Source organism: Neofelis nebulosa, chromosome 10 (assembly GCF_028018385.1).
Source record: "Neofelis nebulosa isolate mNeoNeb1 chromosome 10, mNeoNeb1.pri, whole genome shotgun sequence".
NCBI lineage: Eukaryota > Metazoa > Chordata > Mammalia > Carnivora > Felidae > Neofelis > Neofelis nebulosa.
In genome coordinates this window covers 89787189-89803926 of record NC_080791.1, presented here as the reverse complement: position 1 = coordinate 89803926, position 16738 = coordinate 89787189, and the positions used below count along the sequence as shown (strand labels likewise).

Here is a 16738-nt window from a genome sequence, read left to right as displayed (position 1 = left end):
TCAGTGCTTACTATGTGCCAGCAGCTACTTAAAAGGTTGTCAAGGTTTTAGCTCATTTAATCCTCGTAACAATTCCATGGGATTTAAGGAAACTGAGGCTAAGTATCTCACCCACGTCCCCAAGCTCACCTGTGACACAGCCGGGACCCAAGCCAGGTAGTGTGATTCCAGAGCCACCCTCCCCTCCCCCCAACCCCGGAAATTCTGCACGTGCACCCTGCCCTCAAGCACCCTAAGGAAAATGTACACATGGAACACTCTACCTGTTTGGAAATGTCTGTACTTTTGGTTGAAACATCCCATGCTAACAATCGGAGAAAATTCTATTTCACTGAATCCAACACACGTGGATTGCAAGGCACGCCACTCTTTTATGCACAACTAAGAACGGAAAAAACCTGGCCAATTAAACGAGGACACCACGTTTTCCTACCCCATCCATTATCAGAGGCGTCTCCACTTGAGAGTTCTGAAAACATGAAAAGATGTGTGTCTCAGAACGAAAGAAATACTGGAGGCCTTTGCACGAACAGGATGGTGAAATGCATGACAGATGCAGAGTGGAAGCAAGGTACCCTGAGTGCAGAAAGCAACCTAACGCTAACTCTGATTTTTCTAGAATACCTGATAATCCTGACTTTTACGTGCAAGTTCCCAATTTAGAAACAGTGGCAACTAATTGGTGCTTTTAGTGTCCTTGAGCAGGACAGAGGGGACCTGACTACAGCCCAACATGGCCGGGAGGCCTCCCAGCTTCCTCTAGGTGGGCTGGAAGGCGGAGAGCTATCGGCCCGATGCAGTAATAGAGCCACCCCTGAGGCCCTTCAAGGCAAAGAACTGTCACAGGCTGCCTACACACTCACCAGCACTCTGAGTACCTTTTCATCATGGAAATGGCCAAATCAAGATGCCAGGTGAATTTTTAAAAAACTCTTTAAAAAGAGCTGAGTTTTTAAAAAATGCTTCATTTTCTCATACAATACACTCTCCCCGGGCTTTCAAACCACTCCTGATCTACTGACACACCTGCTCTTGTTCCACGACCATCATGCTCTAAAGGCAGGGGTAAAACAAACGACAACAAAATCCCCCGAGTGGATACAGTGAGAACGCACACGGCCCACGGACCTCCAGAGGGCCGTGGTAGCTGCTGGTCACTGCCCATGCTTCCTCCTCTGTACGGACCCAGTGGGGCAGGTCGTGTTCTGGAACCTGTGAATGGAATCTTACTCGGAAACAAGGTCTTGGCATATGTAACCTAGTTAAGGTGAGGTCATAATGGATTAAGGTGGCCCCTAATCCAACGATGGGCGTCCTTTTAGGAAGAGGGAAATCCGTACACAGAGAGAGATGCACAGGGAAAGGGCCACATGAAGGTGGAGGCAGACACTGGAGTGTTCCAGCCACGAGCCGAGGAAACCCAGGAATGCCAGCAAGGCAGCGAGGAAGGACCCTCCCGTAGAGGCTTCAGAGACAGAATGGCCGTGTCGTCACCTTGACTTTGGACGTCTAGCTTCCAGAACCATGAGAGAACGCACTTCTGTGGTTTAATGTCATCCAGTTTGTGGTATCTTATCATAGCAGGCCTAGCTAACCGATACACTCAGAGCACTCTGTATCTCCCTTCGCAGTGTAAAATTGCCGGCATCTTCCAACAGCTACGGGGCCCTTTTAGAAAAGTTAACACAAGGTCAAACTCGTGTTAGGTCGAGTAGAACCTGACAAGCCAGAAGTGTCTGTATCCAGCCGTCAGGGGACTACCTGGGAATTTAGGCCGAGATCTCAACACCAGGGCCGAAAGTCTCTCCTCACTATGGGCGCAGGGCACAAGGCGCAAATCTGGGGGCAGAAAGAGGGCGGGGAAGACTGTCATTTCTACGAATTCTAGGCCGAAAACCTTGGAGGCCACCGCAGGGCGCCGCGCGGGTTCCCACCCCGGGGTAGCGGCCGTGGGGACTGAAGAAGACAGTTCAAGCAATGAAGCAAAATGCCATCGTCAAAATCCACTTACGTGCTTAATGGTGCGGGGCCGTGGCAGAGCCGGGAGCAAGCTGACGCGGCCACTCTGCAGGCGGAGACCAACTGCAGGGCCATTAGCCAGTGGGGCCCAGCCGCATGCAGGAGAGCCACTTCCAAACTTCCCTCCCTGCCAGGCTCATCTCAGACCCTCAAATATTTGTTTCCTCCCCTTGTGCACTGGCTCTGGCATGTGGCTAGAGCTCAAAGCCGAAGAGAATTTCCTAAGAGCTCCTGGCTCAAGACTCTCTAAACTGAAGAGAAGGTGTTGACCCAACCAAAGAAGGTGTTGCTATGGCTTTGGTTCTGTAAGTGAGAGCAGGAAGAGAAGGGGTGGAGGAGAAGGGAACGTGAGGGTCCAGGGGAGGTAGGCAAGGGGCGGGCTGGACCAGTCGTGTCCGCACTGCACGGGCCAGCAATGTCGCAACAGACTTGGGTTTCGGTGTAATGTCATTACTGCTTATCGAGGGAAAATGTCAGCTGGCATTTACTGAATGCCTAACACATGCCAGGCCCCCAGTTCTAAGTTCTCACACACATCGGCTCATTTAAGACAACAATGTCCTGTGGTCAGCAGAGCTGATCTTTACCCTCTGTGTACCAGCAAACAGTGCCTACTGTTTAAGGTCAGCTCATTCCTAACTAGCTTACGGCCTGGACATAGCACCCTTGACCTAGTAATTTCAATATCACCCCTGGAGTAGGTAGCATTATTATCCCCCTCTTACCGATGAGGAAATAGGGACAGAGTAAGGCAAAATGGTGCCCAGAGCCCGAGGTCATAAATGGAGGCTGGCCCAAGGCCCCTCTTCCTAACTACAGGATTTATGGTCTCACATTTGAAATAAAACACAGTAAGCGAAGCAGGGGGCATGCCTGGAATCACCCAAGAAGTTTAAAGACGAGTACAGGAACAAACAAAAAGCCTAAGTCAGAAAAGAGGCAACATTAACACCCATGGGTCTTGGATTTCTTCTGCACAGTGAATGCCATGGAGGCAAGTGAGTTTTTCTCCGAAGGGCTTAATGGACGTAGCGATAAACCACAGTGATATTCTCTAGACTCTTGTAAGTTCCAGTTTTGTTTTGTGAAGTTCAACTTCTTCAGAAAGCTTTTGAAATTCAGCCCTTAACCATGGCTTGCCAGGTCTCAGCTCTGGAGGAGAAGGACATCTCAATCACATGAGCAGGAACGGAGGGCATGACTCCCGGAGAGAGGCCCGGCGGCATGGTGGGGGGCAGGGGAGGGGTGTGATGAAAGGCCCACTGAAGCCCAGATGGCTTTAACAGTCCCTGGGAAGTAAGTGGATAGATTCCCGGGGCTGCCACAACAAAGCAATGTAAACTGAGCGCCTTTGAGCAACGGAAATTTCTTCTCTCACATTTCCGGAAGCCTACAATCAAAATGTCGGCAGGACCATGCTCCCTCTGAGACTCTGCGTGGACCCTTTCCCTGCGTCTCTTCAGCTTCCAGTGGCGGCTGGCACTGCCTGACACTCCTTGGCTCGCGGCTGCATCATCCTGCCTCTGCTGTCACCAGGCCCTCTTCCCTTTCTTCACGCTGTCTTGTTATAAAGACACCCTACTTCAGTACGACCTCATCTTAACTAATCCAATAATCCAACCTCAGTCACCCCAATTCCAAATAAGGCCACATTCTGAGGCACCGGGGCTTAGGAGTTCAACATATCTTTTGGGGGGATGCGATTCAACCTAGAAGAGTAACATTCTTGCTTTCCAATTATTAAAGAAAAGAAGCAGAAGTGGGATGCCCGTGAATGTCACCCTGTTACACAGTAGGCAGGGTGGCTGTCACTCACCATGGAATAATTTTAGAAAACAAAGGAGAGCTGGGTGGATGTCTGGATGAGTCTGCTAGAGCTGTGGCCTCCACCACATTTGGTGGCCTCCGCGACAGAAATGTATCATCTCCGGAATGTGAGAGAAGAAATTTCCGGAAATGTGAGAGAAGAAATTTCCGTTGCTCAAAGGCGCTCAGTTTACATTGCTTTGTTGTGGCAGCCCCGGGAATCTATCCACTTACTTCCCAGGGACTGTTAAAGCCATCTGGGCTTCAGTGGGCCTTTCACCGTCCAGTAGGCCGAAAGTCCCAAACCAAAGTATCGGCAGGTTGGCTCCTTCTGAGGCTGGTGAGCACGGGTCTTTTCCAGGCCTCTCTCCTTGGCTTCAAACGGCCACCTTCCCCCTGTCTGTACCTCTGCATCCAAATTTCCACGTCCCGACTTTCTGGGGAATTCTGCACACGAGCCAGGTACGAGGGCCCTGGTGGAATGGCTCAACTACTGCTGAAGTTTGATAAGGATAATACCTCAGACTCCAGTTTTGTGCACTCTCTCTGCTAGCCCTGTAGCATCAGGCTTACAAGAAAACATTACATGTGGCGCCACCCAGAGGCAGAAGATGAGAAAGACGATCAAAAGGAAAGGAAGAGTTTCTGTCCCCACCCCCAACCCTCCCCTTTCCTCCCCCTTTTATGTTTCTTGGTGATCCTTTTTCCAAACTCGCCCTTTCAACCCTCTCATGGATTTCTGCCATCGCACAGGAGCAATGACCAGTCGTGCTCAAGAAATGGTTGGAAACAGTACAAGCAAATAAAATTCAGGTTCCATTTTTGTCCTTTTCTGTCTCTGGACTTGGGAGAGTCACAGAAATCTTATCATTTGACAAGATCCTTGAATTTATCCCCATCTCCTCTCCACTCCATCTACATGTGCACGCACGTGCATGCACACACACACACACACACACACACGCACAAAGGGCCTGAGATTTGAAAATCTGTACATGCCTCATCAAAGATATCGATCGATTTCATTTATCAAAGAAGAAAACCACTTTGTGACACAGAACTCAAACTTCCAAGATCTCTCCCCCATTTGGTCAGGACACAGATAAATGGCAGCTAAAATCCAACACCAAGTTGGAAGGAGATCTTAAGGCTCGTGATTCCAGGTCATGTGTGAGTTCTGGATATTTGAACTGCTGCTTTATTACAGCTTGTGGCAGTAATTACAGTACAGTCTCTCCTTTCGGAGACTCATAGCGCTAATGGCCATTTTAGAAATCATTTACATAGAAGAACATTATTGACATTTCTAACTCTTTTAAAAAAAGCACGTTTGTAGAGGGGCGCCTGGGTGGCTCAGTCATTTAGTGTCCGACCCTTGATTTCAACTCGGGTCATGATCTCAGAGTTCCTGAGTTCAAGCCCAGCGTTGGGCTCTGTGCTGTCCACAGCATGGAGCCTGCTTGGGATTCTCTGTCTCCCTCTCTCTCTGCCCCTCCTCTGCTCTCTCTCTAAAATAAACATTTTTTAAAAAAGAAAAAAAAGAGCAGGTTAGTAGTGATAACATACAGGAGAATCTGATTGAGCAGAATAACACAGATCCAGGGAGAGACAGACAGGTGGTCTCTGATGGGGAAGGTGAAGGGCACTTATTCTCTGGGACAATAGGCGAGTTCTGCATAATCTCTCTGCGGCTCAGTTTCGTCATCTGAAAACGACAACGGTCTTCTCCTCATAAGGCTCCTAACAATCAAATGGGTTAATAAGTACAAAGTGCCAGGGATAGTGCCACCTAGAGAAAGCTCCCAAATAATGTGTGCTTTCATGGGGCTTCTACGTTTTTCTAAAATATCTCTATTCCTTTTACTACCCCCCCCCCCCACCAAAAATTATTTGGATAAAATGACCATTTGGGTCATTTTACCAACCAAAAGCAGAAATTCACTCAAACTATCCCAAAAGGAGCCTCTTCTCTCAAAATTCTAAGGAGGAGGTTCTCCAGATTCACAAGGTGGAAAATTTAATGACTCAACCCGGGTGGAAATTTATTCTGGTCCATTAATAGACATTTCACCAAGTCAGAAACAAGACTAGTGAATAAGGGTTGGGAAAACACTCAACCTCTTTAGATAATAAAAAAAAAATAAAAATAAAAATATATAACTTTTCTATTAGCCAGAAAAAATATTTTTAAAGATATTCCTCAATGCTGCCAAGACTAAAATAAAACCAGAATTCTCCCACATTGCCAGTGAGAGAGCACACTGGTGCAACCTTTAGCAAAACAAGTGGGCATCTGTTTCAAGAACCAAAAAAGGCTTCCTGTCCCTTGACCTAGTAATTTCATTTCTGAGAACTCAGCCTAAGAAAATCTCTCAAAACAGGGAGAAAGTCATATCCACCCTCATGTTCACAACACTGAACACTATTTCTAACAATGAAAAACTGGAAGCAAATGCCAAATGAGGAGTAAACAAACTATATTATACCAAGTCAGTGGACTGTTTTTCTAGGCATTAAAACTCATAGAGAAATATGAAAAAAAATACATTAAAATGTTAAAAAGGTTAAATGTTACCTCGAAAGATCAAAATATAAAATTGTATTCCCACAGTGATTACAACTGGGAAAAACCTTGAATAAAAACTTCTAAGAAGCTAACGGTGGTTCCGTTAGAGTTGAGACTTCAGGTGCAATGCCATTGTTTTTCTCCTCCCCGTTCCAAGTTTTACAGCATGTGATTTTTATTATGTTTACAATGAAAAAAAGTTTCTTCCTGTCTTATGAAAAACCTCTCCTCTGCCGTGGGTACAGAATAGCCTCTCACTGCATCATATCCCACCACGACACAGCTCTCTGGACTCTTCTCTCACCCTTCGGAAGGGGCAAGAACTCTCTTTTTTTAAGTGTACAGCCTTGTAAATGGCAAAGCTATTTCACAGGATACTTGAGGCAATCAGCTCTCCGAGGTGAGGAAATCAGGCACCTTCACTCTCCTCCCGGGAAGTACCACGTTGTTCCAAAGGATCAAAGAAAGGACACGAAGTGGCACGAATTCTATGGGAGCCACTCTCTAGGTGCCCTTGGAAAGACGGTGCAGTTGAAGACCTTGGCCTGGCCGACCTCAGCTGGCTCTAGCTGAAATCATTGTGCACGCTGTCCTCCGGGTATGGATAAGTTCCTTAACTGACCCCAAACGTGTGAACACCCCACCAGAGAGGAGTGGTTAGGTTACACGGTACCAACTTGATGCACCAGTGAGCAACCTCACAAAACAACAACCGTGAAGGCTAAATATGGTCACGTGGCAAAGGGCCTCTCATATGAAGTAGAAACAAATGGGTTACTCAATCACCCATCGCCATGACGACGTCTGTATAAAACAGTTTGTGGAGACTGACCAATAGTAGCTAATGTTTACAAGCCACTTACTACGCCCAGGCACTGTGCTGTGTGCTTAAGGTGCATTTAAGCTTCACAACAATGCTTACCAGAAGCCTTATTCTTTTCATTTTGGAGAGGAGGAAACTGAGGCACCATGAGGTTAGGGACTTCTCACTCAATCTTCCCAGTGGCTAACGTCTAGAATATCCCGGTACCTTCTCTAAGATCACAGAGCATGTGATCTGGGCCGAGGGATTTGCACAGTCTTTCCCCAGTGCTCAGACCATCAGGTCCTAGACTGGGAAGGAATACGTAAGAGATTCAAAAGGCAAGTAGAATTTGTTTTAGAAAAGCGACCTCTTTTCCTTCCCTCTATTACCTAAGCTTTTTAATGCTCTGTTTTTATAACTTAAAGACAAAAAGGAAAAAAAAGGAAGGTCAACTGAGGAGAGATTCTTTAATGGGTGTGTTTGTGCATACACTTTTTTTTTTTTAATTGTGGGGCTTTTGGGTCTTTTTTTTAATATTTATTTTGAGAGAGAGAGTGCACACAAGTGGAAACGGGGCACAGAGATGGGGAGAGAGGATCCCAAGCAGGCTCCACACTATCAGTGCAGAGCCTGACGGGGGACTTGGTCTCACCAACCCTGAGATCATGACCTGAGCCAAAATCAAGAGTCAGATGCTTAACTGACTGAGCCACCCAGGCGCCCCTGAAATTATGTTTTGATCAAAACACTAAGTAAATGCCAATCAAGTCCTTACTATGCTTGGGGGTTAAGGGTAGGAAATGAGGAGACAAAAATGAGAACAGCCAAAACAAGCCTGTTCCAAACCAAACTAAATAGCGCCAGGCAGCTGCTGGGCATTTTTTTGTTTTTTAATTCTCTTTCCATCACCTTTTCCAGTTTGTGCATGAATTCTGAAATCATGGAACTGGACTGACACAAGACACAGAATCTCCTAACATTACACAGCTTCTATTGACAAAGCTGGAAATAAAACTTAAGTCTCAACTCCAAACCGTGTATTCTTTCATAAACGGACCCTGTGCTAAATAGTCCCAGCTCAGCTAAAGACAATCTGTGTTAACCAGAGTTCAAATACATACCATATTCTGAAAATGGCCATTCCACATATTTGTGTAGTTTTAATAATGCTCAAAACTGGACAGATTCTAAATTCTTTTTTTTTTAATGTTTATTTATTTCTGAGAGAGAGACAGACAGAGCACAAGTTGGGGAGGGGCAGAGAGAAAGGGAGACAGAATCAAAAGCAGGTTCCAGGCTCTGAGCTGTCAGCACAGAGCCCAATGCAGGGCTCGAACCGATGAACTGTGAGATCATGACCTGAGCTGAAGTCAGATGCTTAACCGACTGAGCCACCCAGGCACCCCAAAACTGGACAGACTGTAGAGTTCACCCATACAATCACATATGTAACTCAAATTACAAACGTTACGTTTGTAGCAATTTTAAAGACCAAGAAATAGAGAAAGCTGAAATAGACATTATTAATACTGTGTTTAAAACTCTGAAAAATGAAAACGCCTTACGTATGCTGGTCCATTTAGAAAAACAGTCACCTGCAACAAGCAAAATGAATATTCCCCCCACACGCGGAATAAACACAACATATTCCTAACCCACCCCCTCCCAAACCTTCCCTGGGGAGTGGGAGCAGGCAGGTGGGGGATCCTGGAGCCCTGGGACAGACAAGGGGCCAATCTCTGAGCAAGCAGCCTGTCTGAGGGAGAGCATCATGAAGGTGGGGGCGTGCTGGCTCCAGACTGGGCTCCAAACCCAGTTCTTCTTCCCGTGCGTCAAATCCCAGTAACAGCCACAGCAAAGTTCAAATTATCATCTCTCAGCCATTTCCTCGGCTGGCTTCCAGAGCCCTCTCTGGAAGATTCGGAGCCAGAACACACGGTTCTCCTGTCAGTGAGGCCCTGTGGCCTGGTGCCCGAAGCCCACAGACAAGCCAAGAACCAGTGTCCAGCCAGCTGTGTGGTCCCAAGGCAGTGACCCATTAGAACACCCTTAGGCCCAGCGCTCCTCAGGTGTGCTTCCTGCCTGCCAGGGTGCCACGGCCGAGCTCACTCTGCGGTGCCACACTCTGGTGTGGAAGAGAAATGCACTCCACGGGGCGGGGAGCGTGATCGTCCAGCACCCCGGACGCCCTCGACTCGCGTCTGCAGATTTCGAGGGCACAAAATAGGAAAGAGACCGAAGAAGGAGAAGGCGGGGGGGGGGGGGAGAGTAAGAAAGAACCACCCCCATTTGCCCATGCCATATTAGCAGAGAGAAGGGCCGGCAAGAGCAAATTGCCGTCTAGTCACCACCAGCCCTGGGCCGTATACTTGGCATGACGCTACACCGTATTTAGTCACTAAGAACATTCCACCATGTACGAGATGGGAAAGATGATCACCAGCCGGGGTCTTGGGGTCAGGCAGGCAGCCCTGAATTCAAATCCAGATCTGCTGCTTGCTAGCTGGGAGGACACCGCAGCCATGTAACCTCTGGGAGTCTCGGAGTCCTCACATGGAATGCAAAAAGCAGTGCCTCAGGGTGGGGTTTAGTAGAGCCTGCTGGAAGGGACCTCGGTTCTCCTGAGACTGTGACTCTGTCCCCACCAAGACTCCTGTCTCTGCACAGACCTCGCTGCTCCCAGGCACAGCTGCGGAGTGGAGAAGGCAGGGCGGCTGGCCGGAGGCCCAAACAAACGCACCAGCTTGCAGCACGTGGGGTGTTCAGGGTCTGAGCCGGATCAGGCCCTCCTCCCCTCTGCCCCAGGATCTCCCCCACCCCCACCCCAGCAAGAGGCCAGGCCACTCACGGCACTCCTTCTCATCACTCTTGTCGAAGCAGTCGGGCAGCCCGTCACACTGCCAAGCGCCGGGGATGCACCGCCCGTTGCTGCACATGAAGTTGCCTGGAATGTTGCACTCATTGGTGAAGTTGTTTCCAGGGAGCAGCTGGCTCTCTGCAGAAGAGAGAGGGGACGGGGACATGAGACAGGCGGAGGCGGCAGGGACGCGAGCCCCCACAACCGATGGGGCTCTTGTTCGACATGGCTCACATATGTGAGACTTCCGGTAGGCAACGTTACTTCCCTGGGCTTCAGTTTCCTCATCTGCAAAATGGACCAATAATCCACCCAACCCCCACCCTGGAGATTCTAAGAGAACTAAATGGAAAAATACAGGGAAAGCCTGTAGCAAGTGCTTGGCACACAACTGATGTTCACTGACTTTCTTCTTTCTCTGTCAAAAAGCTTGGTCGTGGGGCACCTAGGTAGCTCAGTTTGGTTGAGTGTCCGACCCTTGATCTCTGCTCAGGTCACGATCCCAGGGTCATGGGATAGAGCCCAGCATCAGGCTCTGCACTGAGCACGGAGCCTGCTTGAGATTCTCTCTCTCCCTCTCCCACTGCCCCTCTCCCCTGCTCTCTTTCTAAAAAAAAAAAAATTTTTTTTAAAGAAAAAGAAATAAAAATTAAAAACAAAAAGGTTGGTTGTAAAACCCAAATTCTTTCCAGGCCATCAGCTGTGGCTAAAAATGAAAGTTCCAGGACAGGAGTGAGCTCTGGACTCCCAATCCGTCCAACTGCAGGAATCATGGGCTCCTTCCGGGCCTCAGACCCCGTGGCCCTACAATCACCAGATATTTGAACCTGGGCCTGTCAGCAGGAACACCGGGAGACCATCTCACTTTAGCCCACAAACCCACCTATGGTCATATGGGGAGGAAAGGCCAAACTGAAACTTGAACTCAGGGCACCAAGGTCACTGAACTATTTGCCAAGAACTCCTGGAGGTTTAGAATGAAGCCCCAGGGTTTAGATTCCAGGGCACAGTCCGAGCACAGTCACCAAATGCTGAGGCCCTGATGAGAAAAGGCCAAGTCTTAGGCTGGACAGCAAACAGAGAAGAGTAAAGGCTCTTCATGGGGACGGGGCTGCTGAATTCATCCACCAATGGACCCTGGGGACAGATTTTCAAGGGAGCCAGAATCTAATGAATCTCATCAGTCTGAGCCAGTGTGTTCAGCAGCCAGGAGATAAGGAGCCATCTGGAAGTAACGTTGTTTTAGGGGAAAAGGAGAAAAAAAGACCAGGCCCTCCAGGGGTCCTCTCTGAATCTTCAATAAGCCATTCATCGAACATCTGTGACCAGACACTTGTGTAGGTCCTAAGGATACAGAGATGAAAGGTGGGGCTCCTCCCTGCAGCCCAGGAAGGCATGAGGCTATGCCAGTGGTCTTACTGCCATGTACAGAGAAAGAGGGGTGTCCAGACCTGCCTAGGAGCAAGAGGAAGACAGCAGGGCCAAGGACCCTCTTTCACAAGCTTTGCCAAAGAGAAGCATCTCACTCCAGATCCCGGACGTGACCTCTTTTTCATGCCGCTAGCCTTTACGTAGCTTCTTAATTTTACCCGGAATGCCCTTCGACCCGTGAGTGTCCTAGGAAACCCCTGCGTACCCTTTTGCACACAACGTGTATGTAACTCTCCGTCTGAACTGTTCCCTGACTTTTCCCAGCAGAAATGAGCCCTTACTCTGCTGTGGCAGCTCCAGCACTACTGGGATGGCACTAGAAGTATTTTACAAGTGGAACAAACAGGCAACAAGAAATTGGAAAGGACGCAGCCCTAGGCAGGCAGCACCACATCGGCCGTGGATTTTCCTCGCAGACCATCCACCCCGCCACGCTGAGTAACATGCGTGTACATCTCCCTCCTGGAAACGAACTTTTGTAGGTCGCTGAAGAATTCCATAACAACAGCTACAGTGAAGGGCCTCGCCCTGCCTTACTCCCCACACTAGTATCCTGAATGTCTCTCTTGACCCCTCCTCGCTCCATCATCCCCTTTGGAGGGCCAACAGCCGAGCCCTGCACGCCAGTCTCAATGCCACAGGCCTGACTCCAGCCCAAGGGATAGCCACCTCGCACCAACCTTGCTCCCAGTCTCCCAGCCTGGCCTCCTCGCCTCCCCGCCTCCCCGCCACGCCTCTGTGGCCAGCAGGATCTTTCTAAAGGGCAAATCGATCGTGACTCTTTCTCACTTTAAAAAGCCACTGAATGGGTCCCCAACGTTCTTAAGGTAAAGTCAAGTTTTAACATGTTACAGAAGGTTCCAGGGAAGAAGTGGCATTTACAGTGGATGCTAATACACAGAGAGATAGAACATAAGGCCCTTCAGGCCTGAAGAGCACAGGAAGGCTCAGCCCAGGGCACTGAAGGGTATAGAATAAAAAACCCCCATGGCTCTGACCGTCAGGAATTGCAGATATATTGTGTCGCTATTTCCCCTATCCCACCCCTGGGTCAGCCGTTACCAGACATGGTGCCCTGTCCACTGAGCCCACACTCAGTAAAAGAATCCCTCTCAAGACCAGACTCCAGAAAGCCTCCAGCAACCCAGAGAAAAGCATGAAACCGATTCAACACCTCTGGGTGAGCGCAGTCACAGGACAAGGGGAATCACAGGAGAGAAGCCCAGAAGGGCAGTCAGGTGCTGGATCCCAGCCAGCTACGGAAGGCACAACCCAGACCGCCCACCCATTCCAGCTGTTTCCTTACAACTGCTCTGGGCTTCACCAGCAAGCTCCCAGGGAATTCCTCCGGGCTCCAGAAGGCAACTGTCACTCTGTTTTGTTTGGAAATCACCCACATATGCCTCTGTAGAGCTGCCTCCTCGAAGGCAAGCCCCCTAGAAAAGTCACTGCAACTGTGAAATCCTGTTCGGATAAACAGATTTCCAGAGCCAGAAAATGGGCCAGATTGGATTCCAGAGTGCTTGCTCTGAGAGTCAGTCGACAGGCTGGGCGTGCAAGGCTCTGACAAGTGAAAGGGCACGGCACAAAGACCAAGTACCACATCCGTCATACACAGGTGGCCCTGCCAGCATAGGCTTGAGGTGCTTCACCGGCAGGACCAGGTATCCCCGGGCCCAGCAAAGGCTAACACAGAGGAGCGGTCTTGGTGAGCTCCTGAGCAACTCCATTATAAACACAGACGGCACGGAGCCTTGTGCTTCAGGGAAGGGACAAGATCACCAACCTCAAAAGCGTGAGGAGAAACCAAGGCAAAGAGAAGTTAAATCCTGTAGGCTTTGTCTTCAAAAATCTTCCTGAAACCCATCCAGTATGCTTTTATTAAACTGGAACGATCCCATCTAAACCAATGGTTCTTGGGGCGCCTGGATGGCTTAATCAGTTAAGCATCCGACTCTGGTTCAGGTCGGGATCTCACGGTTCATGGGTTCAAGCCCCACATTGGGCTCTGTGCTGATAGCTTGGAGCCTGGAGCCTGCTTTGGATTCTGGGTCTCCCTCTCTCTTTCTGCCCCTACCCCTCTCTCTCTCTCTCTCCCTTTCTCTCTCTCAAAAATAAATAAACATTAAAACAAAATTATTTTAAACCAGTGGTTCCCAACAGGGGACAATTGTGCCCACCTGGGGCACAAATGGTGATGTCCGGGAGACATTTTTGGTGGCGGCCTCTAGAGAATCAAGGCTGGGAATGCCGCCCCTCACCACACGGAAGTATCCAGCCCGAAACGTCTGTAGTGCCAAGGAAGTCCTTGAGGAAGTCTGGGAAAACCAACCCCCCAACCTGCTTTTCCCATGCCCCCCAGGTTCTGTCCCCTCACAGCAGTGAGATTTTAAAATGCTACTGATGGCTTCTCAGTGCCCTTATGAGTAAATCTAAGACTCGTGCCATGGTTTATAAGGCCTGTCGTGATCAGCCCCCGCCTACCTTTGCAACCTCGTTTCCTATAATATGAATGTCTTCCCTGCACGGAGGCCCCCATACATTGCTACTTACGGACACTGATTCTTCCACCCACCTTTCACCTGGTGAGACAGGTTGAATTGTGCCCCCCATTCACCGCCCCAAAATTTAGTATGTTGAAGCCTTATCCCTCAGTACCTCAGAATGTGTATTGGGAGCCAGGGTCTTCGAAGAGGTGATTAAGGGCCCAACAGACATGCATGGCTGCTCTAAGAGGACAGCCAAGCATTCGCTTATGGTTTATTCCCACCCTGCATACTCTTCCTCGCAAAGTTCCATCCCCTGCCTGCTTCATCCCCATGAAAGGCAGTGGGATCTATACATACATAGTTGAAAATAAGGGACGTGGGGGCGTCTGGATTTGTGCACGTAAATTACTACCCCGTCTGCTTTAAAAGAGGTAAGAAATCTTTTCAGCCCGACAGCAGGACTTTCTAGTGGCTGAAATATTTATCCCATCTCAGTGCCTTGGGACACATTTAGAATCCAAAAAACACAAGCATTAGCACGCAGTTGGCTAGCTGGGGTTTTTCCTTCCCCCTTTTCTTTTTTTCATTAAGCTGAAAAATGAAAAGAGTTGCCCATGTTCACTGCAGCACATCACTTACTTAAAATAACTATACCATCTGCACCAAGGAAAAAAAAAAAATTCCAAGTCCTCCCCCAACACGCAAAGGCAAACAGCGAGCAGCAGCTTCTCCCAAAAGTTCTGGCATCCACGAATTTATCCCGGATGAGGGAGCCACACCCGGAGCAACAGCAGAAACACAGACAGCTGCTGCGTCCTCCCAAACTGTCCTTCTGGAACGCGCGCAGTGAGTGATGTTGACTTTTCCAGCTGAGAAATGGGAAACCCATTCTCCCCGCCAGAGGCCCCCACATGCTCCTCTCTCCCTCTGCCGCTCTCCGCCAGGACACTCCTTGTCATGACGCGATGCAGAACCGACATCTGCAAACTATCGACAGGCCCTCCTTCCCAATTTCTGTCCAGTCGCCTCTGTTTTCATCCCTCGCCTCCCGACAATCCCATGTGCAGGCTCAAGGAACAACAAAGCAAGACATGCCCACGTACGTGCCGACGGCCTGGCGTTCTGTTTTTCAGCGCTCAAACAGAGCTACCCTAAAACCCTCCCTGGAGAATTAACACACCTCCTCCCACTGCCTGGTGCCAACAAACATAACGCTATAAGCCGCTGGAAGCCACCGTCTGTTTTCCCTTTGAACTGGCTTCTTCGACACACACGTTCCATGCACGGGCACATGTACAGCACCAAGTGGGCTGGTCTGCAAGGACTCGTTTGCGAACATCCCTGGAAAGTCCCTAAAAGTCCCTCGGACCCCAGACTGCTCTGTGTGGTGGCATCAGTGTCAGACGGAACCAGAGACATCTGTCCCAAGCACAACCCCGATCCGTTCAGTTCTCACCAAACTGCTTCCTGCTGAGCTCTGCTTTGGGGAACGTTCTGGCTGCCATCAAAAGGGAGTGGTCACAGGGGGATGTGTGAGCCCGGAGGGAGGCTGTGCCTCTGGCTCCAAGTACCTATGCACAGCCAGGTCTCTACTTCTGTCTAGACTCTGCACACAGCTCCTCCCTGGGAGAACATTCCAGGGGCCCCGAACCCCGTTTACCCATCCGTTCAAGGAAGATACAGCCCAGGGAAATGGGTGAGAAGGCATAAAACGCCTCACAGGTTGAGCCCAGGACTGCTGAGCCTTGGCATTCACAGACTCCATATTTACACAGACTCCATGTTTACACGTACAGGGTATCCTGCTCACACTGACACTGAAGGAAGAGAGTGTTGCTGCAGGAACAGCTGACGGATGGAGCAAGTCTCCTAAGCAGGGAGTGAGCCTCGCTGTCCGTGCAGCCTCTGCGCTCCACGCAGGTTTCTTGTTTGCTTTTGCCATGAAATGCAAAACGGCAACCGCTACAAGATGATCAATGCTCTGTTTCCTCCCTAAAATGAGTTGGCAAAGAAAGCCAATGGCTAGTATTGATGGGCCAAGCAAAGCGAAAGTGAAGAGGTCTACGAAAGGGACAGTTCTTCACCAGGAAATGGCTTTCAAAATTATTTCTGCCCTGTATTTATAGCCTCATTAAGGGCCTGAAGCTGTTACTTACATTTTTTAGTTATGCTTCATCGCATTTCATGGGGTAAATTATGTAGGAAGAGCGTTAACGTCGTGGGGATTTGCAGAGCCTTTGGGATGCAGCCCTTGCAAGGTCCGCGGTCCACAGCTCAGGGGGCTGGATGGCAATGCTGGAGGGGGCTGTTCCTCATGATGCTGACCCTCAGGGTTGGGCATGGAGCCCCACCCTGCTCCCCCTCCCTCACGACCCTCCCTTTAACAGCCCTTAAGGAATTGATTATTATTGATCTTCCCCTAGGGATGATCTAACATCTGCTGCAGCTCTCAACACATGACAGGACTTTAACACATCAGTTCTTGTCCTTCACAAGAGCCCCATGCACTAGGCAGCCATGCCCATTTTGCAGTTGAGGAAAAGAGACTCAAGAAGCAACCTGCCCAAAGTCACACAGCTAGCAACTTTTGGGACCAGGTAGTACATATTTTAGGCTGTGCAAGACAGGAAACCAAATTAAAGATAGAAAGGTACTGGGGCAACTGGGTGGCTCAGTAGGTTAAGCATCAGACTTCAGCTCAGGTCATGATCTCACGGTTCATGGGTTCGAGCTCCGTGTTGGGCTCTGTGCCGACAGCCCAGAGC

At 49.4% G+C, this 16738-nt stretch overlaps 1 protein-coding gene and 1 long non-coding RNA gene across 4 annotated transcripts in view; one reads left to right on the top strand and one right to left on the bottom strand.

The window, feature by feature from the left end:
- LDLRAD3 (low density lipoprotein receptor class A domain containing 3) overlaps positions 1-16738 on the bottom strand; it is a 243599-nt gene that overhangs the window by 161610 nt on the left and 65251 nt on the right. For 2 of the 3 annotated variants that reach the window (XM_058688642.1, XM_058688644.1), the window contains exon 2: positions 10045-10191. The exons of the other annotated variant lie outside the window; for it this stretch is intronic. In XM_058688642.1, coding sequence (XP_058544625.1) covers positions 10045-10191 — 147 coding nt within the window. The remainder of the gene's footprint in view (positions 1-10044; positions 10192-16738) is intronic. 3 annotated transcript variants of the gene reach the window in all.
- Positions 1204-4644, top strand: LOC131487713 (uncharacterized). The gene is made up of 2 exons (XR_009249908.1): positions 1204-3937; positions 4094-4644. It is a non-coding gene; the product is annotated as an uncharacterized LOC131487713 (long non-coding RNA).